Source organism: Colossoma macropomum, unplaced genomic scaffold (assembly GCF_904425465.1).
Source record: "Colossoma macropomum unplaced genomic scaffold, Colossoma_macropomum, whole genome shotgun sequence".
Classification (NCBI taxonomy): Eukaryota; Metazoa; Chordata; class Actinopteri; order Characiformes; family Serrasalmidae; genus Colossoma; species Colossoma macropomum.
Genome location: NW_023494795.1, coordinates 26366327 through 26390713, shown reverse-complemented (window position 1 = coordinate 26390713; position 24387 = coordinate 26366327). Strand labels below are relative to the sequence as shown.

General features: G+C 39.1%; 1 protein-coding gene across 4 annotated transcripts in view; it reads left to right on the top strand.

Annotated features, from left to right (window-relative positions):
• Positions 1-13: 13 nt before the first annotated feature.
• Positions 14-24387, top strand: part of snx9b (sorting nexin 9b) — a 36963-nt gene continuing 12589 nt past the window's right edge. Inside the window, exons 1-13 of one of the 4 annotated variants that reach the window (XM_036582040.1) lie at positions 14-363; positions 2135-2221; positions 3551-3625; positions 11148-11276; positions 16007-16075; positions 18669-18831; positions 20913-20948; positions 21400-21535; positions 21665-21746; positions 22962-23087; positions 23184-23301; positions 23750-23880; positions 23984-24090. In XM_036582040.1, the coding sequence (XP_036437933.1) occupies positions 352-363; positions 2135-2221; positions 3551-3625; positions 11148-11276; positions 16007-16075; positions 18669-18831; positions 20913-20948; positions 21400-21535; positions 21665-21746; positions 22962-23087; positions 23184-23301; positions 23750-23880; positions 23984-24090 (1271 nt within the window). In that variant the 5' untranslated portion in view covers positions 14-351. The remainder of the gene's footprint in view (positions 364-2134; positions 2222-3550; positions 3626-11147; positions 11277-16006; positions 16076-18668; positions 18832-20912; positions 20949-21399; positions 21536-21664; positions 21747-22961; positions 23088-23183; positions 23302-23749; positions 23881-23983; positions 24091-24387) is intronic. The other 3 variants (XM_036582042.1, XM_036582041.1, XM_036582043.1) reach the window with 3 other exon arrangements.

Here is a 24387-nt window from a genome sequence, read left to right as displayed (position 1 = left end):
GGGCGCAGCTGTGGTTTCCGGTTTGGATTCAGTAGCTGGCTGAAGCTGGAGTTGATGAGTCTGAAGGGGGACAGAGATCAGATCGGATCAGGGAGCTCTGTAGCGTTCATATCAGTACATTAGCGGAATAATAAGAGCGGGAAGGCGCTCTGTGGTCTTTCTTCAGTGTTGAGGGGCTGTAGAGGGGCTCTGTGTTCACGGCGGAGACTCAGAAATGCGTTAAAAGCAGCAGCTCCTCAGGACGGACGGGCTGTTTTCGCTGACTTGTCTGAGTTGTGAGAGAGAAATGTGTGGATGAAGAGTCGCGCGAGCGAGCCAGCACGTCTGTAATGACTGATTAACGAGATCGTAATGGCAACAAAGGTGAGATCTGTGCTGACTTTTACTGTGTAAAACTTGTTTTTTAGTCGTTGGTCCTGGAAAACTCGCCTCTCTCTCGCTGCCAGGCGCTCCACGCAGGCGCCGCCGTTTCTTATCGGGTTTTTAAAGAAGGTGTACAAGTTTACATTTGACGCGTTAAACTTTTTTTAAAAATGTGCTTTACTCGGTTATGTGAGGTGTTGACATTTTAAAAGTAAAAACGGGGTTTATTCGTTTTCCTGTAAACATGGAAAAATTGTATCATTAGGAGTCTTGTGACATTTCACTGCCTTTCCAGTACGGGTCACAACTTTGCGCAGTGCATCACGGGAAATGTAGTTTTCGCCTTAACTGTTTTGCTAGTGGTCTAGAACGCTTACAAAAGCTGACACGTTTCAAAAACTTTTATCAACGGATTTTAATGAGAGTTTTAATGAGATATATAATAGGTTTTCAGGTGTATTTCCCCATCGTAACAGTTATCTGAGCATTGCTAAACCCTGTTAGCAGAGCCATGGTCTTGTTGGCTGACTCACAGGCCATAGTCTCTGTCCTGCTCTTTTCCTGTGCTCTCTAATGTTTAGGCTCATAAACCCGTGCTGTGGTTTCTGTTGCAACCTTTGATGAGTCTGTTTGTAGAAGCTAATGTTTCTCTGATTAGTCAGCAGTCCTTGACTTTTCTTATCTTATAAGTTCTTGCCAACCTCACTGTGACTGACAGTTCAGTTCCATTCAGGCCTCAGCAGTTTTACAATTTGACCACATTAAGACGTGAGAGAGGCAGACATCACTTCTGCAGAAACAGGCCCCTTAAAGACGTGTGATGTGTTCAAATTGAATAAGTTGTTCACGTACACTTCCTCACACACACACTCTCTCTCTCCCTGTGTGTATAAAGAGGGCCTGTAGCCTGAGGAGGCCTCATGAATAGAGGGACCCTTCACACTGCTAATACAGCCCACACTGTTGTGTTTGTGTGTTAGTATACTGGGACCTTTGTAGTAAAAGTAACTTTTGCTTTGCTGCTGAAACCTTCTATCATTATTCATGTATTCCGTATAGGTATTCACATGGCAATTACATGCATAAAGGGTAATACAGCCCAAATAATTTTTTGGGTTGTTTTCCATTATTTTCCTACATAACTTGTAAATAATAGCCGTTTTGACTGGAAAATAAACAAATGAAGGTCTGTGACTTCTGCACAGTACTGTATATTCTTTCTCACCCAAACTGTTCTATATTGAACTTTGATGCACTGTAAGCTCTGTTATATCTGTGGATGGTAATACATATCTGCATAGATAAAGCTTTTATCAGTAAGTGACTTCCTTTTCCTCACCCAGCCGAGGCAAACCAAAAAAAAAGTAATGAGGTCTTAAAAAATTCTTAATTTAAGATTCGTGTGACGTCACACTTGTTCTTCAAGACAAGTCAGACCAGTTTCAGTTCTTTACAGAGAGACAGGAACGTGTTATCAAGATAGACTATCTACTTAGTAACAGTCTGTGTGTATGTAGACTTGCTCACACATGCAGACAGGTGCATCTTTAAAGGAATACCTCAGCATCTTTCAACCTGTCTGCCACATCTGTAGCACAGTTGATTCCCACAGACAGTACTTAGAAAAGGACAGAAAACCAAAGGCCAGGTGCTTCAGCCTCTCTGTTCTTACACTGAGTACAGTGTCGATGTTATTGTCTGTGGTTAAAAGGTTAGTTTGAAACAGGAGTATTATTTTAACCCGGTCTTTTCTGTTTTTTTTTCGGTGCAGGCGCAGGTTTTATACGACTTCACAGCAGAGCCGGGGAATAATGAGCTTTCAGTGAGAGAGGGAGAGACAATCACAATCACAAACCAGGTAAACTCACTTCTTACCTTGACAGTGCCCTTAAATTGTGTTTCGTGTGTGTGTGTGTGTGTGTGTGTGTGTGTGTGTGCGTGTGTGTGTGTGTGTATATATGTCAGGGTCAGAAAGTGACCCTGCGAAACAGTCCCCAAAAATGCCTCACAGACTTAAAATTTGGTCCCATAATCGAGCCCATTTAATATATTGACACATGAGTCATCTTGTATATATTTTCTATCCAGCTGCACTGATGGACTGTAAAATAAAGATGGATCTGGTTCATTCTCTGATGGTGAATGTTCTTTATGTGTGCTGGCTAAGAGTGAAACATGAAAACACCAAATATCAGGGCAGTTTTATATTTGCATATTTGTTTATAGAAAACAGCCATGCTGGCACAGAGTTTGTGACAACGGCCTGGTTTTATCTGTATTTTTGAAAGGCTATAAAAAGGCCCCGAAAGCCCACAAATGCCCCTGGAACGTTGTTACAGTTTCAGAACACATCGTTTACTCCTCACTCTGTACAGTTCATATGTACAAACTAATCTGCAACAACAGCCCATTTGAATTTATTGTTTTGTGATGTCACAAAAAAACCTTTGTGTTGTCAAATATCAACCTACAGCAGTTTAGCCCCACCCTTTCACTCTGAAGTTATAAGGAGTGTTTCAGTCTGGACTGAGGACAGGACAACCAATCAGAACAGAGCTCATTTTCATGTATGAGTCTTAGAGGCGCAGTAACTAAACCAGGCTGTTTAATTCTAAGGAATAAAGAGAGGCTAAAAACTGGTCATATAAAAAGCCACACAAACATTGTTACAAGTGACCTGGGGAAGGGGGTACAACAAAAATTTAGTATACAGGCCCTTTAATTTCTGGTGGAAAATTACAAAAACAAAGGCCTTTTTGGAGGCATTAAACAGTTAAAACATAAGAATGTTCATCATATTGCTGTAAAATGTAGCTATGTGTAAACTACATTAGGATGCTTTACTCTCTGCTATATCTCTTCATCAGTGGCTCTAATGTTATCAGTTAAAATTAAGTGGATTCCAGAGATGAGAGTCGACTCCAGAAAACCTGGAGCTGTGCATCACTAAGTAGGGCTTCCGGACTAAATTGCGCTCTTCACTCTCATGCATACAATTCAAAAGCACCCCTTAAGGTTGAATGAAACGTTTGACTATTCAAATATCAGCTGTTTATCAGAAATGAACTAAACTTTTTAACCAAAATAAATGATCAAACATTGAAGTATTTGTTGTTTAACAGTTAATCAGTTTATCATTAACATCTGTGTTTCCTATAAAACTGAGTGTCTGTGCCTCTTTTGTCAGAACATTGGAGGAGGCTGGATAGAGGCTCAGAACTCAAGAGGAGAAATTGGCCTGGTGCCAGAGGACTATGTTGAGGTAAGGATAACTGAGCGGCCGAAGGGCACACAGGCTCATAAAGCTAGACATTATTCGCACACATACACACAACTGAGGGTGTGTTTGTGTGTGACATTTCCTGAAAAGGACGGAAACTACCACAAGAGGGTGTTTGCCAAATTCAGCAGGAAGCCTTTTCTTTCCTTGTGGCCCGGATTGGCCCAGCTGACATATTTACAAACCAGTATGCCCTGTGTGTGCCATTTGTTGTTATTCTAGATTGCACAAGGCCACTTTTTCTTTTCCTATAATAATTCTGAAACCTTGAGTATGGCCTGATACAAACATTGCGTTTTAGAATGAGCTATTTTTAAATGAAGAACTTGACTCAAGGTGAGAATGTAAAAGTACTGTGCTCAAACACTACAATAACGCACAGGAAAAGCTGCTTTTGCACTAATACAAATACAAAACTACAATATCACAGCTTTTTTTTAATTTAGCTAAGCACTTTCACTAAAAGGAAATTTAGCACAATGCACGATTCTTGTTTTGGGTACATGAGGTTCTAGGTTCTTAAACAAGCACTGATTTGTGGTTTGTGGAGTGTAGTGGGTAACACTGCTGTCCTCAACGCAGCAGACTGTCCTCCACTCTTTATCAAAGCATCCTTGAGTGAGGGTCTAGGCAGCTGCACCCCAGATGCGCCATGTTGCACAGTGTTCAGAATTACAGAACCATTGTCTTTAATGCACCCTGGCATAGGCGTTTGGTGTTAATGCATTCTGGTACTGGTATTTGCGAGCGCTGTTGAATTTCTCAGTGTCCCACTCAGCATTCTGCTGTTACAACATAAAAATGAGGCTGTATTAAGACCACAGAAGTAGTCTGTTGTGTGATGTGTATGTATTGAATTTAAAGAGTATGTAGTATGAAAGGCAGTCAGTCTTTTAGCTAATCAGACAAACGCTAATAGCAATTAACTTCACTCAGTGTTACTAGTCCAGCTTTTCAGTCTTTCAGCATGAAGTTTGTGAAGAGGTAGTTAACTGATGACAAACGTGATGTAAATGTGCTGAAAGTTTTATTTTATTAAATCTGTACAAGTATAGTGTAAAAATTAACATGAGCTTATTGTTGATCAGCACGCTGTCTTTGGCATTCTATGTAGTATAGGTATGGCTTGTACTTTATCTCCTGGGCCTGATTTAGACATACTGCTTCTTCATGGCTTGAGTGACGTGGCAGCGTGAGCACTACAGCTCGAACACGCTGGCCTTTCATTCATACAGCGTTTGTGCTGCGGAGTAGAGCAGCGAGAAAGTTATACAGACATTCGTTTTTCCAGACAGATAAATGGTCAATCAGTCACTTCACTCAACAAAAATATCATTTATAAAAGCGCACAGTATATTTGTTTATCCTTGACAGCATTCTGACTTATGGTTAGACAAAAGTTTCAACATACAATCGGGAAACCTGTTTGCAGCACGGAATGTTTAAGTAGTATTTCGTCATGAATTAAATAAAATGAAAAAATACTGTTTTTAATTTTCATTGATTTTCATGGCTTATTTTAGTGTGTTTTGCTATGTGAAAAAATCGGCGCCAGGTCTATTCTCTAAAACTGTGCCACTTCAGCGCGACGCCTGGGACGCTCTGCCGCTTCGCACATGCAGCCTGTGTAAATACACTGACCAGTTTAACAGGGGCCCCAAAATGAAAAGCAGGACTTTCCACGTTGCTCACACCACACAGAATTAGGTGATACTTATATGTGCGAATTAGGCCTCACATGATGCAATGCGCCTGATGTGCGGTGGCCTTAATGTTATGTTTGCATACATTTGTAACATGATTCAATTGTAAGGCACTCTAGATAAGAGTGTTTGCCAAATGCATGAATGTCTGAATTTAAATGTGTGCCAGAGTTGGCTGCTTGAAAGAAAGGGATTGTAATTTTAACGTGACACTTAGTTAATTACTCGTTCTTATGTCAGTGATAAGCTACGTGAGGCTACTGTTGTTAAGTGACCTACTTGACTTTTCTTTGTTATGTTGCACTTCAAGTTGTTCTGTCATATTTCAGGCTGGATTTATTACAGCATCAGATATTCCTCTGATATGCTCACCAACATTTGATACTAGGTATTAAATCAGCACCATCTGTAGTAAAAGGAAGATAAAGTGTGCATGGAATGGAAAACATCACTTTGATGGTGCAGCGTAATGAGGAAAGAGAATAAAAATATTTTGAGTGTGTTTTTGGATACTTGTACAAGTTGTCTTCTGGGTGCCAATCAGTTGGTGGGTGTGTTGGTGGGGTGGTGATATGACAATATGTTATTGTGATAAATTACATCATATTGTGTTTTTTATGGGAGTATATCATGGAAATTGTTTCCCTCCATAACACTGAACAAGTGCATGAATCAAAAAAGGCCAGTTTTAGAGAGTGTATAGGGGAAATGGGTTGTATACTGTATCTCAATGAAGTTGTCATAATTGTTGTACTGGTACGCCACAAATAAGCACAGAAAATGTGACATACAAACAGTACTAACCACGCTAACGTTATCCCATTTAGCTGAGTGGTCGAGTCAGGGATGTTTCAGCCATGTTTTAAATGAAGATAAAAAAGTAGAGGATCATCGATCACCTCCCACTGTCTAGTCCATTGCATGTGAAATAGTAAACTTTGGCCTCCACTTAAGATTCAGGTAGTTTCAGGGCTGGACTGTGACATTTCGCACACTGATACAGACACAGTTTTTGTTTTCCTTCTTCTGTTATGGTGCTAAATCAGAACCAGGAAATATTGAAGAAAACTACATAAGATATTGGCTGACTGTTAACAGGCCAATGGCTGCTCACAAGCACCACCCACCACAACACGTTTGATTCCGTCTGTCACTCCAACACCAGTCTCTCGGCGTGGTATCAGATTCTTTATCCTCTGAACCAGGTGGTATTTGAAAATCATGTTACTGGAACCACACCTGTAATGAGGTGGATTGTACAGTACAGTTGCTGGGTTGCCGGCTTACTATGTTAGCATTAGCATAGCCTAGCAAGGTACAGCTCAAAGCACCACAGAACAAATTCTGTTATTATCTTTCTGTCACTTTAACACCAAATATTTGACGTGCTCTTAGACATGAGTCTTTATCCTCTAAATAGAGGTTTTTTAAGCATCATTTCGCTGGTGGGAGTCTCAGTACGCTCAGGTTAGCTTAAGCTAGCAGGCTACAGCTTAAAACACTGCAGAACAGGTTTGATTTTGGTTTGCTATCACTCCAACACCAATCAGCCGACAGCCAGCTCCTGCTGTTATAAGATTTTTTTGTCTATACTTGTGACAGCAGAGCACTAGCTAGTCAAATCGAACCAGTACTGAGGTGTTAGCTGAGCTTTATTTTAGCTAGGAGGCTACAGCTCCGAACACCACAGGGCAGGTTTGATTTCAGCTTTCTTTCCCTCTAACACTGGTCACTCGACTTTGCTTCCTAAGAGCTGAGTCATTAACATCATGATCATTTAAACTTGTTCTGTTGTGAGCAGAGCTGGCAGCATGCAAGCTAAGCTAATGCTAACCAGTTACTCTCTTCTGGTTAGTAGCACTGTTTAACATCTAGACACTAGTGTTAGATTAAGCTTGGACATTTGTTGTATGGTGGATTTAAAAATCGTGCACTGCTGTTATTTGACTGGCATCTGTGTGAGCGAACTGAACTTCAGGTGTGAAATAACACAGCAAGATGGTGGCACAACACCGACATAAGCGCTGTGTCATCCCACCGAATGTGACCCTGTTCACAATTAGCTAACCATGCCGAAAAAGCCATGCTGAGACCAGTTTTAAACGTTCCCTCTCAAATGTTGTCCATTCAGAAATGCCAGTGGAACAGTTACACTCCATGCACAGACCCATTCGGCCCTGCAGTGAAAAAGAGGCCTTTGATTTTTATGTCAGTGGACACATAGGAATAGATACCAGACCGGTTGCCATGCTTCCGCCTAAGAAGTCACCTGATTCAGGTCAGATGCATCAGACGAGACCACAGTGATAAGCTGTGGATCAGCTGGCATTGAAGCATGACTGTAGTGTCTGATGGTTTGTGGCATGAGAGTATGCGACAAATGACTTCCAGTGAAGCTGGAGTTGACGTCTTATTTTAAATTCCTGTTTCATCTTAAAGGTGCAGCAGTTATGCTCAGGTACCTGTACAGTTGGCAGAATGTAACTGCTGCCCAGTTAAGGTGGAATGCAAAATTAAAAAAAAAAAAAAAACAGTTTGTAAAAATGAAGACATGAAACAACATTTAGCATTATTTTTGCCCATGGAGCATCAGAAGGTGGACTGTCAGAAGGTGTTATTGACACATGTACGTTATCCAGTTGAGCTTTTACTATTTTACACAGTAAGAAAATGTTTCAGATTTTATTTGGTGGTTGAAAAAGCTTCTTATTACAAAATAAAGGGACGTTCCAGAATTAAAAGCATCTGTTAACTTGCAAAAAGTAGCTTCACCTAAGCCTCTTAAATATAACTGAAATCACACGTTGGGGTATATTTAGGTACAGCTTTCAGCTTTGTGTTCATCAAAGTGTCTTCCTTGGTCTGAAAAGCAAGTATTGTCAATATAATGATTTAAAAGTTTTATTTTCCAAACTATTGTTAAAAGCACAAGCTGAAACTGACATTATCGGGTCATTCTCATGAAACCTCCTTAAACACATCCATAAATATTTAAGTGTCGTAAGTATCATGTAGATGAACAGTTTTCATATGATTTAGTTGATCGACTGGAGTTCAGAATGGTTAATTTTACTGTGAACTCTAATCCCCATCCCCAAACAATGTCGACACATGTTTTTCATTACTGGAATTTGTAATTTTTTTTAATATTATCATTAGAAAAAAATAACAGTATTATTTTTAACTGTTGAATCTGTTTCTGTAATGATTTCTTTGTTAACTGTTAACTGTAAGGATGTGAACCAAAGCAAAAAAAAAAAAAATGTTCTGTGACACAAGTAAAAAAGAAAACATCAGTGCTGTCAGTGTGTTGTGGTAATGAGATAAAATTGCAAAACACTGTTTTGCCAAGAGAATATTTCTTAATAAGCCTTGAAATACTTAATCTGAAATAAAAAAATTTACGGGTTTATTATTAAACCTAGCTGTGCCATGATATTAAGAATTTGGTCACTTAAATTGGAAAATGTTACTGAAATTAAGTTTAGTATCAATTAAATCATTCAATTTTATGTTTAAATTACTCAGCCAGGTGTCATTGTCATATCCAAAAAGAAGAAAACATTATGTTTGTCATTTAAATCAGTTTTCAAGTTGAGTCACATCTGACAAAGAAAACATGCTTATTTCTATTAAAGGCACTTTGAAAATGTCCCAAATGTTGTATGTCTGTCAGATCGGATTGTAATTTTAAAAGCATTTGTGTCTGCTCGTTTCTGTAGCTGTTGTTATTAAGGCTAAATGCTGTAGGGAAGGCTGAGATGTCTGTTTGGTGAGGATGAACAGATGCAGACTTGGTAAACAGCTCCTTCTCAGTGTAAACACACAGTGGAGCCATGAAGGCTGTTTGTGCTTGATGCTTGCTGTGGAAGCTTGGCTCCTGCTCACTGTCTCTCACAGCTGCACACACAGCCTTCACCACACATCTCTACCAGCCAAACATGTGCACACTTCTCTACAAGTACATTCTACCTTCAGCTGTTTCAATGGGGTTTCCTTTCACAGATCGCCTCTGTAGACAGTGAGTTGGGGAAAAACATCTTAAAGGGGATCAGCTTTTCAAAATTTCAGCATAATTCAACCAACAATTCAACTTTTTGCTGCCATGTAAACAAAGTCATTCAGAGTGGTTTGATGTGAAATGGTTCAGTGGCTTGGATTTCTTTATAGTGGTGTTGATAAGGAACCAGGGGTCATAATATCTACAACACAAATATAAATATTTTATTTACCATTCAAACCACCAGTGAACCTACACAGGTCTTCTCAGTTTTTGTGTAATGTTGATGGTAGTAAAATAGTGGCAAATATGAATAAACAAGTTTTCTATGGGGACTGTTTTGCTTTGTGTGCCTGCATGTATGCCTCCACCATTTTAGGACAAAAGCTCATCTCAAAATTGATGATTATGAAACAGATATTTCCGGTCCTGAAATCTGATTGGCTAAGCCGCATTCAAGGCCGTTGTAAAATTCTTAATATAAGCATACTTATGACCACCTCACGACAACTGAACTTTGTATTCCTGCACAAAAAAAATTGTGGTGCTGTTAACTGAATACGTTTTGACTCTAGTGCTGTTTGCATGACCCACCAAGTGTACTGATGAAGCAAGAACCTGCTTTTGTTTAAACTAAGGGGTCAACAACTAGAACTCTGCTGGTCAGCTGAGTAACAGGCTAAAAGATAGAAAACATGCAAAAAAACTCATCATTAATATCACAGGCTTGAATTAAAGTAGTCACTATATGATTCACTGTAAAATGGCAGTATGAAAGTCTAAAGAATGTCACTTGTAAGACTCCCATGCTTCAAATTTCTGTTTCAGTCAGATCTGCCTTAAGAAACATCAAACCCAGCAAAAACATCAAATAGCAGCCAAATAGTGCACTATTTGTCCAGTGTGGATGTGACTGAATGACTGTTTGTTTACTATATTATGCACTGTTGGGGTGCAGGAGCCAGTATTTAAATCCCTACATAGTGTACTATGTAGGGAGCAGGGAGCTTTGAGATTCAGCCCCAGTATGAGAAGACTGGAGGACTTGTAGTGGTAATTTGGGCCCAATCCCATTTCTTCTTTTTACCCCTACCCCTTGTTTTCGAGTATCACCCTTAACACCTTGGAGCTGAATTACAAGGGTTAGTGGTTGAAATCTTGCCCTACAAAATGGGACAACCCTCAAATTAAAAAAACAAAAACAAAAAAATATATATTGCTTCTCAGCATTGTTAGTGGTTTTGTTAGATGTTATTTTTTTTTATTTTTCATCATGTTATAACATGTTATCCTCGAGCTAGAGGTTGACTGGCTGGCTGCATGTTATGTGTTTCTGTTACTTTGACCATGATTGTATTTACCAACCACATGAGACCATTTTTGAGCCTTTAATAAGTGAAATCAGTTTATTATAACATGAAATGAACCAATTATAGACCTTGCTGTGTTATTATTGGGGATTTTGCTGATACCAATTAATCCATGAACTTTAAGGGAATATTCCAGCATTTTTTAACCTAATTTCTGTCTGATGTTTGAGCAGCATATGATCAATTACAGGAAATTCTGATGTGATAATAGACGAGAGTAGGTGGTTTGGCTTCTTTTACATATGTGTGAAGTAATACAGCAGGAGATGCATTGAAATTACTGTCCATGGTGATCACCCATACACTACAGATGCAGCAGATGGACATTACATAGAAAATTACTGGGGTTTGCACCTAATACTTCCTGATATTATCACCAAATGATATGTTGAATATATTGTTTAGGCCTTTTAATGTTTGTCTCTCCCCAGCTTGGTAAGCCCCAGCCTTTATCAGGAGGAGGAAGTGTGCCCCCCCTTGACCTGTCCTTCTTTGACACTCATGTCCCGGCCCCGGCCCCAGCCCCAGCCCCGGCCCCAGCCTGCAACACGCAAAGTCAGGTGAGCAGTCACAACTCTCCCTTCCCTTCTTCCTCTGCTCTTTAAATACAGCCCTCTCTGCTCCAGCTTGGTCTTCACTGCAGACCAATGAAACCAGAACGACCTTCTTCAAGACACTGGAATGTGGTCATTTTTTCTCTGTCTTTGACCAGCGCTCGGGCCATCTCTCGCCCACTCAGACACTGTTCACTGTTCAGCTTTCTGCAGGAAGTGAGTCAGCAGAAGAGGAAGGGAGATTCCAATCCAGCCTGTAAAACTCCTTACTCTGAAACATGCAGATACGTGAACGTAAGCTAGCTGTGGTCAAACAGGCATATTAAAATAAAACCGATCAAACAGATTCAGACATGTAATTCACAAAAAAAAAACTGTTAACAAATATTAAGGGAGAAGAAGACAAAGAAAAAGGATCTGAATCTATTTTATATAATATATTTCAGTATCATAGAAAATAGATATAAAAGATCAAATAAGAGTTGAATATGAAGGGCATAAAGCCAGCAGTATGCTTCAAACTAAAACAGTGCTTCAAAGCGAAGTTACCTCTGTTTAGCCAAAACAACACGCTGGTTTTAGTTTGTCTGGTGTGGTGTGCCGCAGCTACTTAGCAAAACTCCTAAACACTGCGTTGTTTGTGATGCAGCCTCACCCCTGACTGTGATTGGTCCACCTAGTGTTGCATGGTTGTCTGCATCACTGCATGGAGCCTTTAGCGGTGTTGAGATGTACAGCAAGTTATGTTTAAGTATATTCATAACAGTGTGCTCGACAGTAGTTCAGTTTTGTTTCGTTATTTCATTTTTTGAAAAGCTACCAGCTTAAAGGGGAATTCCATCAATTTTACAAAATTCCTGCATAATTCTGTTGTTGAGAAAACAGTCATTCAGAGTGGTTTGATGTAAAATTGTTCATTGTAGGGAAACTTACCAACATTGATTTCTTTACATTGATGGTGATAGGAAGCAGGGGTGGCCAAAAGTTTATATATATTTTTGTGAGGAATCTTCTAGAGACATTTACATTTCTGGTTCTAATCACCACTACTGTGAACAAGTCTTCTTTAAAAAGGAGCATTTTACATCAAACCACACTGAAAGACTTAGTTTACATCTTAACCATTTAATTACACAGACATTTTAAAAAATCAGTGGAATCTTTAGGGGATTGTGAGTTCTATACCCGACAGTGCTAGTAGTCCTCACTCTCTCTTGGTGGGAAGGATGGCCCTCCCTCTTCCGCTATCACTTAGCATGTGCTAGCCAACATGGGCCCCTGTGGAGACTTCACCCCCCCAGCTTGGGATCATCAAGTGATTGGAGCAGACCTAGCTAGTGGGTGGACTCAGATGTGACTAAACTGGCATATAATTAGATATACAGTCGAATTCAAAAGTTTGAACACCCAAAGTCAAATTATATGTTTTGTTGAACCTCTAAATGATTAACATATCCTCTACAAAGAGAGAACTTGAACATTGCATTTTTCTGAAGATTTTAGTGCACTATTTCTAACTGTCTGCTGAGTTTAACAAACTAGGGAAAAAAAAATGTTTAATGTAAAATGTGCCATAACTCTTGTACAGGTCACATTTTATGTTCACATTTTATGTTTATTTTTTTCCAGTATGTTAAATGCAGCAAATAAACAGTAATTGTGCCTTAAAATGTGCACATGTGTGTTCTCTGTAGAGGATGCGTTCACTAATTTTCACTTAGAAAATCAACTAAACATGTCATTTGGCCAGGGGCATCTAAAGTTTTTATCTTCAGTTCTCACAGGGGACGAACCTGGACTGTAATTATAATGCAGCTATGAGTGAGTGGGAGTTGCTTTGCCTTTGTTATGATATTGTGAGAAAGGGTTACTTCAGTAGACTGTAAACAGTAAACAAAGAGCTTGATTTGACTTGCTGTGTTTGCTGGAGGAAGCAGTCAGGACATGCAAGACAGACTGTGTGACAAACCACTTGCCAGCATGTTGTCATTTTGAACAGTGCTCTCTTTCTCTGTTGCAGTCTCTTGAGATCCTTCCGAGAGATGTTTTGTGAATTGATGCGTTTATCGATTTGGACACCATTAAACCAGCAAATCTACTAATATCTGTAAAAGCATAAGAGTGAATGTCCCCATTAAGATTATTTACATAAAGGCCCGTACAATATAACACTGTTATTTTCATGCTGTGAACAATATGATTATCTGATAACTTCTAGATTCTTCTTTAAATGCATAAATGTTTTTATAGAAGCTCAAGAATTTGTGTTGGGAGGAGGCATTGTAAAGGTAAAATGAGTGTTAGTGCAAGGTCCTCACTGTGGAAGTAAAGTAGAATGAAAGGGAACTAGTCACCTTTTTCATGCTGGTCATCTAAAATACAAATTTGGTGGCCTTGTTTAACAGATGGTGCTTCAGATAATATTACTTTATAGTAAGAAGTAGTTCCGCTGTGACACGACAAGTACCTTAAAAAATTAAACCAGTATCATTTTAAAGCTGTACAGTGCTGGTTGTAATTACATTAATGTGAATATTCTTGCATTTTCATGTTGAGATCTTAAAATGAATTTTAGCACATATTGCTTCAGTTGATTACACTGTGCCACTTAATGCTGCACAATTCAAATAGAATTCTCAGCTTTATGACTTGAAAACTGTATTTGGCTTACGTTTTAAAAACACCACATCTTAAGGCCTCTCTAAAGGCAACCAAAGCCTGCTTCTCTCGTTTCATTGCCTCAAGTTGCAATTCAATCCCTTTGCCAATATGTAACCATTATAGGATTACAATTTTAAAAAGTTCAAACCATAAAATCATAACAGTAATGGGGGTATAGAGAGCCTGTGATATACACAGATCACTTGGAACGTGTGGATTTGCCTGATTGTTTTTTAAACACATTCAGTCAAATGATCACTCAATTAAGAGCCGACACTTTAGTGTACAAATTCATTTTAAATGTGTGGAATAATGTGATTGAGACCAATCCAGATCTTTTAAATAGCTTAGTTCATATATCATCATTGTTTTGTGAATGGACCAATAGAAATGGTCCAAAATTATATTTACATTAACTTACATTAAAAGTGATTAGAACATTTTTCCTTCCTGTAAAATGACCATTTTGGAGAAACAACTTCTGACAGTGAGGCTGTATAATGATCAATTAAAGAGATTGATCTTCTTTTTGTTTTTTTTCTTATGTAAATATAGGGAATTGTCTAAATCTAGACTTTGCATGGGTGAAGGGACAGTGAGGTGTAATAGCAGAAGTTGTTGACCATATCTTGTCAGAAGTTCTGTCTCTGATACAGAAGTGAAAGCAGCTGCAGTGTGTGTGTGTGTGTATGTGTGTATGTATGTGTGTGTGTGTGTGAGTGTGAGTGTGTGTGAGTGTGTACGTGAGCATGCGTGTGTGTCTGTGACATTTCCATGGAAGCTGTGATTCGTTTTTAGAGGTTACTGTAGTGAACTGTAGTCACTAATGATGAGAAATTATAGCTGTCATCATCTCAGCTGTCACATTTATCAGCTTAAGAAATACTTGAAAAAGAGCTGCCAGACAGTCAGAATTAAAAGTTCACTGAAATCTTATATAAGAAGTAAGTAATATTTAGGAGTGCATAACCTGGCCTAGTTCTTATTTACAGTTTTTCTTATATGGATTAGATTGAATTTACTAAAAACTGCTTTCGACTGTCTTCCTAAGACTGTCAGATTGTGTATGTTTGCTTTTTGCCACAAAAGCATTGCTAGTTAATCTTCATTAACACGCAGTCTAAAATATTTAAATGCTGTGGTTAAATCCACCAGGATATCCACTAATTTCACTGGGTTCTCACAGTTACTTTACTGGCCAAACGCATAGTATATAAATATCCAGAGTTTGTGAACTAAATGTACAGTGTATTTACAACCATATCGATCAGGTGGGATGTGACTGTAAGAGGTAGAGATGCACTTTGTTAATATATTGGATCAGTATTGGCAGCAGTAGTGACCTGATGAAAAGACTTGGTTTTGGGCCAAACAGGACCAGCACGTTTCATACAGTTTTTTAGTCACGGGTCATAAAACTGTAACAACGCATTATACAGTGCCCTACTTTGTCACCCTTCATATAGCCTATGTAATTTTGATGCATGACTGATGCATAGTTGTATTAATGCATGACTGATGCACAGCTATATTAGTTTGAGCGTATAGACCTCTCAGGACTTGTCATCATTTTGTAATTTGCCAATAGCATTCGGGTGAGCCCTGGGTTGTTTTTCTTGTTTTGACCAGCCCCAGACAATTGGCTTCACACAATGTGGAGGGGCATGTGATTGTCCAGTTGATGCTACTATAAAAACAGACTCCTGTGAAACACATTATCTAACTACTAAATGTTCCAGACAAAATTCTTGAATGCTTGGAAAAAAATTTCCAACAAACTAATAAGAGCAGGTTCATGAAAGTGCATACACCACGTCCAGTTAGAAATGAGAAAGTAACAGACAAAATTCTGTATCAAGTAGTCTTTTCAGCTCTGCAGGCAAAACATCTACATGCTTGGAGCATTTTCGTTTAACACACGGTGCAGAATTTTTCCCAGAAAGAGAACATTGGGTCGTTTTTTGGAAATGTTGCCGATTACAAAATGACACGCAGACCTCGTGTCTAAGTGGCTGTTGCAGGGTTAACCCTTTCCTTGCAGGCCCATTGTGATGATGTCAAATTTCTCCTTTAAGGTGGATGTAGTTCAGGTGGAAAGCCCTGACACCCCCCTCACCCCCGTCTCCCCGACTTCCCCTGATGAGGTAACCACAGTGCAGGACGGGTCCCGGGGCCATGCATGAAGACCCCCTGTCCCATTCTGCCATCACTCCGCCCCCAGCACCCCCCCCCTTCCCATCCTCTGCACAATCTTCACACACTGACACAGGAGCAGACAGCCCTGTGACTCAATTAAGAGACTCAATTAAGAGACACATACATGCTTATCACCTGCAATCAGACTGATCAGCACCGTTTTCTACTGTATGATCCCATCACTGTTCATCAATCTCTGTCATCATGTTTGAAGAAAAAAAACAGTGAAACAAGATCAATTATTACCAACCACTGATCTAACTTATATAGCTTGGTCAAATTTTTGTTGTGAATTTCACTTTTTATTCCACCAATTTCCGCATAATTCAATCGCTAAGATATAAACTAGAGCGGTTTGATGTGAAATGTGCCGTTCTAAAGAAACTTGCCAAAATTTTGCACAGCAGTAGTGATAAGAATCAGACATCCAAAGTATTTAATGCTTCTAAAACAGGGCTGTCCAAAGTGTGGCCTGTAGGCCACATGGTGATGTATGATGTGGCCAGCATATCTTTATACTAAATACAGCTTTATACTGTATATAGAACTTAAAGCATTCTTATTTCCCTTCTTTGAACTTAAAGCATTCTTACGTGCCCAACACAAGCATTGCACTTTGGTCTCCCAAGACAAAAAGTTTGGTCACCCAGGTAGCTGCAGAAGCTACTTCACAGAAAGTTATTACATTAAATAATTATGAATATACTGATGCCTGGGACATTGTGTTATGCTAGATTTGTGATGAGTTTGGCCCAACATGTGTTTTTTTTAAAAGCTATTTAATGTGGAGAGGTACACACTGGGTGTTAGAGGTAATATAGTACCAAAAGAAAACATAGTTTGGGTGATTTACCACTACTTTACCATTATCAACCAAGAAAATGGATAATTTTGTGTTGTAGACATTGCAATCTCTGGTTCTTATCGCAACCATTGTAAAGACAGCCAAGTTGGCAGTGTTCTCTACAATACACTATTTCATGTCAAATCATTTTATGTAGAAGTTTTTTAAAATTGGTGGAATTGTTAGTTTGTCTTTAAAGTAGTTATTGCATTCTTGGACTGATATACACATACACACAAACACAACTCCCAGCATGGTGAAGATCCCAGTGCATGGCATGTAGTTTTCTTTTGGTTACTTACCAAGAAACAGAGAGAAAGCAAGCTGTTCTTCTGTTTTGCATGCTGTTTGTATTTACCTTCAACTTGCATTGTGTAGAAATTGGCCCATTCCCTTTGTGCCATGAAGGCTACAGTCCACTGATGCCTGCCTGTAGGAGTGTGTCATCATACGCACATGCAGACACATAGACTAGCGGAAGTGTCCATTCAGAGTCTAGCTCTTACTTGAAAGCCTTGCTTTCTTGATAGCGTCACTCTTTTTATATGTTTAAGTGGAAGACTACTGAATGGAGAATAACCTAATAATAGATTTGTTTTGGCAGAAGGTTTTTAAAGTCAGATATTGATGTGAGTGGGATGTCTTTTGAATGCCTCACAGGAAGCTAGAAATCCTCGTATTGAAAGAAGGCAATGTCGCAAACGTCAATACTGTCCATTTAGAGTCACACACTTCAGCTCCGCTTTTCTATAGGTCTCCTTTCTGTTTGATCCCTGCCCCCAACTGCACACTTAGTGATGCAGCTAACCCCTTACTAAAGAGCACACAAGGACAGATGTTTGAGAATATCTGAGAATTGAAACTGCTGAGGTCTTTTGAGTTTATTTATGTACACAATTTCATTTGATCTGGCATGTTTGTGTAGTGTGATTATACCAGTTTCAGTCCTTAAAGTGATAGTTTCTGGAAAATGTAGTTGATCAGCCAAGATGTGTTTGGTATCTAAGGTTTGCTTCTTTAGTTTTCCACTGGAGAAATGAAGCTAATATTGCTAATAAGTAATAGAAGCATATAGGCAATGTCACACAAAAATCTAGCTATTTTTTGCATTGTGTTAAAATTTCATGATGCACATTAAAAATGGTCTAAAATTATTTGGAGAATTTTGTAATATCGACCTCCATTACAAGTTAAAGTTACTATTTTGGAGTTACAAGGTTTTGTTCTCACAGTGACCATATGCATTTACATTTATGGCATTTGGCAGATGCTCAAATTTTATCACAGACTTCTATGACGTAAGAATAACTGTGACAGTTTGCATTGTAGTCCCTGTAATTACTAATTAATAAGCCTTAATATGTAATAAGCTTGAGATTTTAAGGGGTTAACATTTCTACACGGTCTGAGGAAAGTGTTTAAGCATACAATCTGCACAATGCTAGTGTTACTTTAGCCTCATAGCTCCAGTGCAAAACTAAAGAAGCAAACTTCAGTCACTAAACATGTCTTGGCTGATACACTACATTTGGGAGGAGGAAAAATTGTGTGCATTTAAATTTTGCCTGAACTGTTGCTTTAATGCTGATTGACGCACGTCCAGCTATGTAGAATACTGAATATGGAAAAGCAGAACTGTAGTCTCCTCGTGACTCCTTCACTGCCACTCCTTCACCATTCACCTCTTTTTCTGACAGCTGAGTAATGGTAATGACCCATGGGCAGTGTTCGACAACAACGCCTCTGGAGGCTTCTCCAACAACTGGGCGGCCCAGCCAGAGGGCACAGAGACGGGCAAGAACAGCAGCAATGCCTGGGGCTCCACTTCATATGGTCATCCTCAGGCCTACCAGGGCCCAGGTAAACACACACACACCTTTCCCTCTGCAGTCATTCAGTGCTACCATCTGTGATTCTACACTAAAAGAGAATTAAAGCAGCAATTTAGTGAAAAAACTAATGTACACACTATTGTTTTAAACAGGCAGATTGTATTGAGGACAAATGAAAATGAAGAAGAAATATTTCTGTACTTTTTCTAGGTCACCAATAAAAAATTGTGATATTGACTATATTGTTAAGTGTTAAGTGTCAAGGCCAACATAAATACAAATAATGACCGTAAAATCCAACTTATTTTCCAAAAAAAATACTCATTTTCACCCATTCTGATATGTGTATTACTTATTTTACCAGTCTACTTTCTTTTGCTTCTGACTTTTCACAGGGTTAGGTCTTACAAGAGGGCATTCACCTGCACCGGCTGTTTGTCAAATGATTCAGAGTGACTGGTCTTCCGACTTGTAGCCACACACACTCAGTGCGCTGCAAACTGCCCTCAACATGGAACTTGTCAGTTCTTGAACGTGTTGTGCTGAGTGCAGCACTGCCACAGAGGATTGCACCAGCATGATCAACATTATGAGCAATGTTTGCAATAGTCCGTTTAATTAATGCAACACAAGTTCAGGGTCCTGTGTATATACGTGGATCAGGCATAACATTATGACCACCTCCGTGTTTCTATGCTCATTGTCCATTTTATCAACTCCACTTACTATAAAGGTGCACTTTGTAGTTCTACAGTTACAGACTGTAGTCCATCTGTTTCTCTGCATACTTTGTTAGCCCCCTTTTACCCTGTTCTACAGTGGTCAGGACCCCCATGGACCCTCACAGAGCAGGTAATGTTTGTGTGGTGGATCATTCTCAGCACTGCAGTAACGCTGACATGGTTGTGGTGTGTTAGTATGTGTTGTGCTGGTACAAGTGGATCAGACACAGCAGTGCTGCTGGAGTTTTTAAACAGTTTGTCCACTCACTGTCCACCCTATTAGACACTTCTACCTTGTCAGTCCACCTTGTAAAGTCAGAGACAATAGCTCATCTGCTGCTGCACAGTTTGTGTTGGTCATCCTCTAGTCCTTCATCAGTGGTCACAGGACAATATTTTTGGTTGGTGGACTATTCTCAGTCCAGCAGTGACACTGAGGTGTTTAAAAACTCCAGCAGCACTGCTGTGTCTGATCCACTCAGACCAGCGCAACACACTAACACACCACCACCACGTCAGTGTTACTGCGGTGCTGAGAATGATCCACCACCCAAATAGTACCTGCTCTGTGAGGGTCCATGGGGGTCCTGACCACTGAAGAACAGTCTAACAAAGTATGCAGAGAAACAGATGGACTACAGTCTACTACCTATATAGTAAGTGGGGCTGATGAAATGGACAATATATATATATATATGAAGTGGAGCCCCCATTTATCCAAATCATATATATATATATATATATATATATATATATATATATATATATATATATATATATATAAATAATTTGGATAAATACATCTTACTGCTGCTGTGAGATAGTTGATAGTGTTATGATTGATCACTACAAAAAGGAATGAGGTTGAGATGATGTGGTTGGTTGCTGCTGCTCCAAATCACTGCCTTCACATTAATACAGTGCACTAATGTTAGATATTTAAGCAATTTAATTTCATTACTAGTATAGCTAGTTCATTTAGCTCTAGATGACATTGCTAGGCTAGTTAGTGCCAGCAGCTACAAACCAAAACGGTTGTACAACTTTGAACACCTATGTTTATGATCTTCCATGTCCAAAATAACAGTTACAATTTTTTAAACAGGGCAGCAAAAGACCCTATACATGTGTTACTTTAATAACTCAAAAGCAGTAAACGTTGCTCAAAATGTCAGATCGGCACTCATGTGCACTCAAGTAGCAGGGAGCGGTTCATGGCTCACTGAGTGGGTGTGGCTGAAGACCTGTCTCTCCAAATCAGTTGACCAATAGACTGTGCAGGTGAACGTCCTTTTATAAGACGGGTCTGAGCTGATTGTTATTGAACATGAAAAAGACTTTATGCTTCCATTAAATAATAAGTAATCTTTCTCCTCTTCCCCCAAAGACATTTATCCATATCCATACTTAATCGATTACACAGGTACTGGTATATGATTTCGTCCTGGGGTGTGCATAACAGCTTTAATATGCTGCATGGATTGAACTGTTCCACAAACTCACAAGCATGTGATTTGTAAAATCTTTGAGTAAATTGTGCTTTGTGACATTTTTGTCCGTTTTGAATCATTCTGAACTGTATTTTTAAACGATATGGCATTTGTTCATTAGCACTGAGTGAGGAGCCAGTGAATTCTGAGCATGCCAACCCTTTCTTTAGCATCAAAAGTGACCTACATTAAGCTCCTATGGGCCTGGAACTTTGCAGGGCACTAGTTAGAAAAATAGCTCTGTTTGTGATTTGACTGCCTTATCTTCAGTGTTCTTCACTAACATAGACCTTGTTTAATAAAAGCTAGGTTTGATTGTTTAATTTATATGTGCATTAATGTGTGTAATTAATGTCTGACAGCCCGTGTGTAATGTGTTATAAGGTGCTGAGGATGATGAGTGGGATGACGAGTGGGATGAGAGGAAGTCATCGGGCTATGCTGAAGGAGAAACAGGGGAGGGAGGGGCTATCACCAGAGGAGGAGCGCATGGGTCCTCCATGAAAATCGCCCTCAACAAGTAAGTCAGCTGTTTTCACCTGCTATTCTTATTTGTACTAAAGATTTAGATTGGTTATGATATTTCCAACAGCTGGAGATGATCAATACTCACAGTCTTTCCTCTGTTAACTTTATCTTCTACGTGCAGATTTCCTGGCTTCTCCAAATCAGGCCCTGAGCTGTACCTCCTATCCAAACAGAGCGCCAAAGGAAACAAATTATCAGTCTATGTAAGACACTTGTCCAGCGTAGTTATAGTATTTGGATATTCAGGCTGTCATGATTACTAGTTAAAATTTACCTTGCAGACAGATTGTGACTGGCAGTTTGCATGATGATGATGCCAAATATTAAAAATCTCATATTGCTCTCAGTAAGAAACATGCACACCAATCATATGCGTTTTTTTTCGGAGTCATAAGGGGGTGTTCAGACAACAGCGTTTCAAACTCTTCAGTGGTGTCTATGGAGCAGTGTCCATCAGCTTTTAAGGTTGTTTTGAAATTGAGTTGATTTCTGTGAACTGTTATAACCGCTGTGAAGGGCTAAACAACTGTCTACAAATTACATTGCAAGTGGTGATCTTCAGGGTTCATGCACTTCATGGAACCTGACGAACAAAGTTTTTAGAATGGTTCCTATGTAAAAGAGTAATCACAAAAGCAGATGTCTGCAACTGTACATGCTGACCTTTTGACCCTGGTGTGGAAAGCAACATATTTTTAACAAATAAACTGCCTAGAGAAGGGTACAATTTTGGGACATGATTTATATTTGCTTACTTGTTGAACCCAATTAACTAAATAATTCCACAATAATTATAATTTAATCTCAATTTGCACCAAAATTTCATGTTAAAATCTACTAGGGACAATGCTGTCAGACCCCTGCTGCAGGAGTTTTTGAACTTCACTTCCTCATAAGTTTTCATGTCTGAATTTGAAAACCTCAGCTTTTCTGCTGCATGTCTACGAAAAGTGCTAATAGTCATCTCAGCTCACAAATCAGTATCGAGGAGGCCCTCTCTGTAGCCAGTCATGAACATAATAAATTTTTTCTGTGTTTTTGTTGAGGAATATTATCTGCATTTTCTGTTTATGATCTTGCGTGTCCTTTTCAAAATAATTATTGATTGTCTTCGTCATTTACATTCTGTCAAATTGCTTGATCTGTCTATTTACCTACATGTCAATCAAATGCATTATCCTGCCCCCTAAGAGGAGTGTACTGATTCTTATAAGAGTAAGAGGCAAGGCTCCTTGCATTTCAAAAGGTCATATGAACACCCCCCCGAAGCTCCCCCCCCCCCTTTTTTTTAGATATTTTCTACTGAAAGGTTTTCTAGTTTTATCTTTTTCAAGTAAAACATTTTGAAATCTTTGAAATGCTATGTATCATTTGTTATTGTTGAGTTCTACATCATTTTTGATTGTTTGGCCTTTCAGAGAGGGGAGGTTGGGCCAGTGTGGGAATACCCTGAGACCCAGCTGGACTGTGTTGTAGCAGACCCCAAAAAGGGCTCCAAAATGTATGGGCTCAAGAGCTACATTGAGTATCAGGTCACTCCCAATGTAAGTATTACACCATGAAGAATAAAAACAGGAAAAATAAATTAACACATTAAAAATATTCAATACATAAAGTAAAATGCCTTTTTTTCTTTTCAGACCACCAACAAACCTGTCAATCATAGATACAAGCACTTTGATTGGTTGTTTGAGAGACTTTTGGAGAAATTTGGTTCAGCCATCCCAATCCCATGCCTGCCAGACAAACAGGTCACAGGTAGGGACACTTCAATCATAGGGTTAGGGTCCTTTCACATACATTATGAGCAAATAGCATTCTTAATGATGATGAAAAGTGATATGCTAACAGTTTCTGTCAAGCTTTTAAACATCAGAATGTCTCCAGTAATATTGCATCAGTCTCATAAACTACCTTCTTAAGTCTCTTATAGTATTGGTTGCTTGTAACAACAAAAATTTTGTTTCTCAGCAGCCTTGCATTTACAAAAAGTATCATTGGTGTTGTAATTAAACATTTTATCTCTTAAATGATAACGTTAAAGGACAGCCAAAAAATCTTTCTAAACTTTAATGTATTAGTGTAGCAAGATTTTATTCCAAATAATTTTGCACCATTGCTGTTGGTTCTGGTGTTCACTGCAGCAGAGCGATAGAATGTGCTGTTTAATGCAAGAGTGAGCATAATGGTGCTGCTTGTGTGTCAGGCCGCTTTGAAGAGGAGTTCATTAAGATGCGAATGGAGAGGCTCCAGGCCTGGATGACGAGAATGTGTCGGCACCCTGTCGTCTCCAACAGTGAAGTCTTTCAGCTCTTCCTCACCTACAAGGATGAGAAGGTATGATGGCAGATCTTGTTTCTACCATTGAGTTTCTGTTGAATTTGTTGTTTTCTGTATGTGGTCTGCATTTCATGATTTTTCTTTGTGTTTATAAACACAGGACTGGAAAACAGGGAAGAGAAAAGCAGAGAAGGATGAAACAGTCGGAGTGATGGTCTTCTCCACCATAGAGCCGGAGGGACTGCCTGACCTGGACCTTCTCGAAGTGTGAGAAAAGATTTGACTGCTCATTCAGTCAAACTGATACTGTATACAAACCTAAAACTTGGTGGTGTTTTACAGGATTGGGGTGTAAACCTCACAATTGATTGATTAAATTCTTTAGGAAATGATTCACTGTAATTTGATTACGTTACATTGTTTTGGTATCATTGAAAATAATTTCTAAAAATACATGGAGTAGGAGGGACTGGAGGAACTGTTTACACAGTAGTGAAATATAGATAATAAAAGTTTTTTATGCTTAAATAGCCAGAGAATCTTATTTTAGGCAATAAAAGAGTG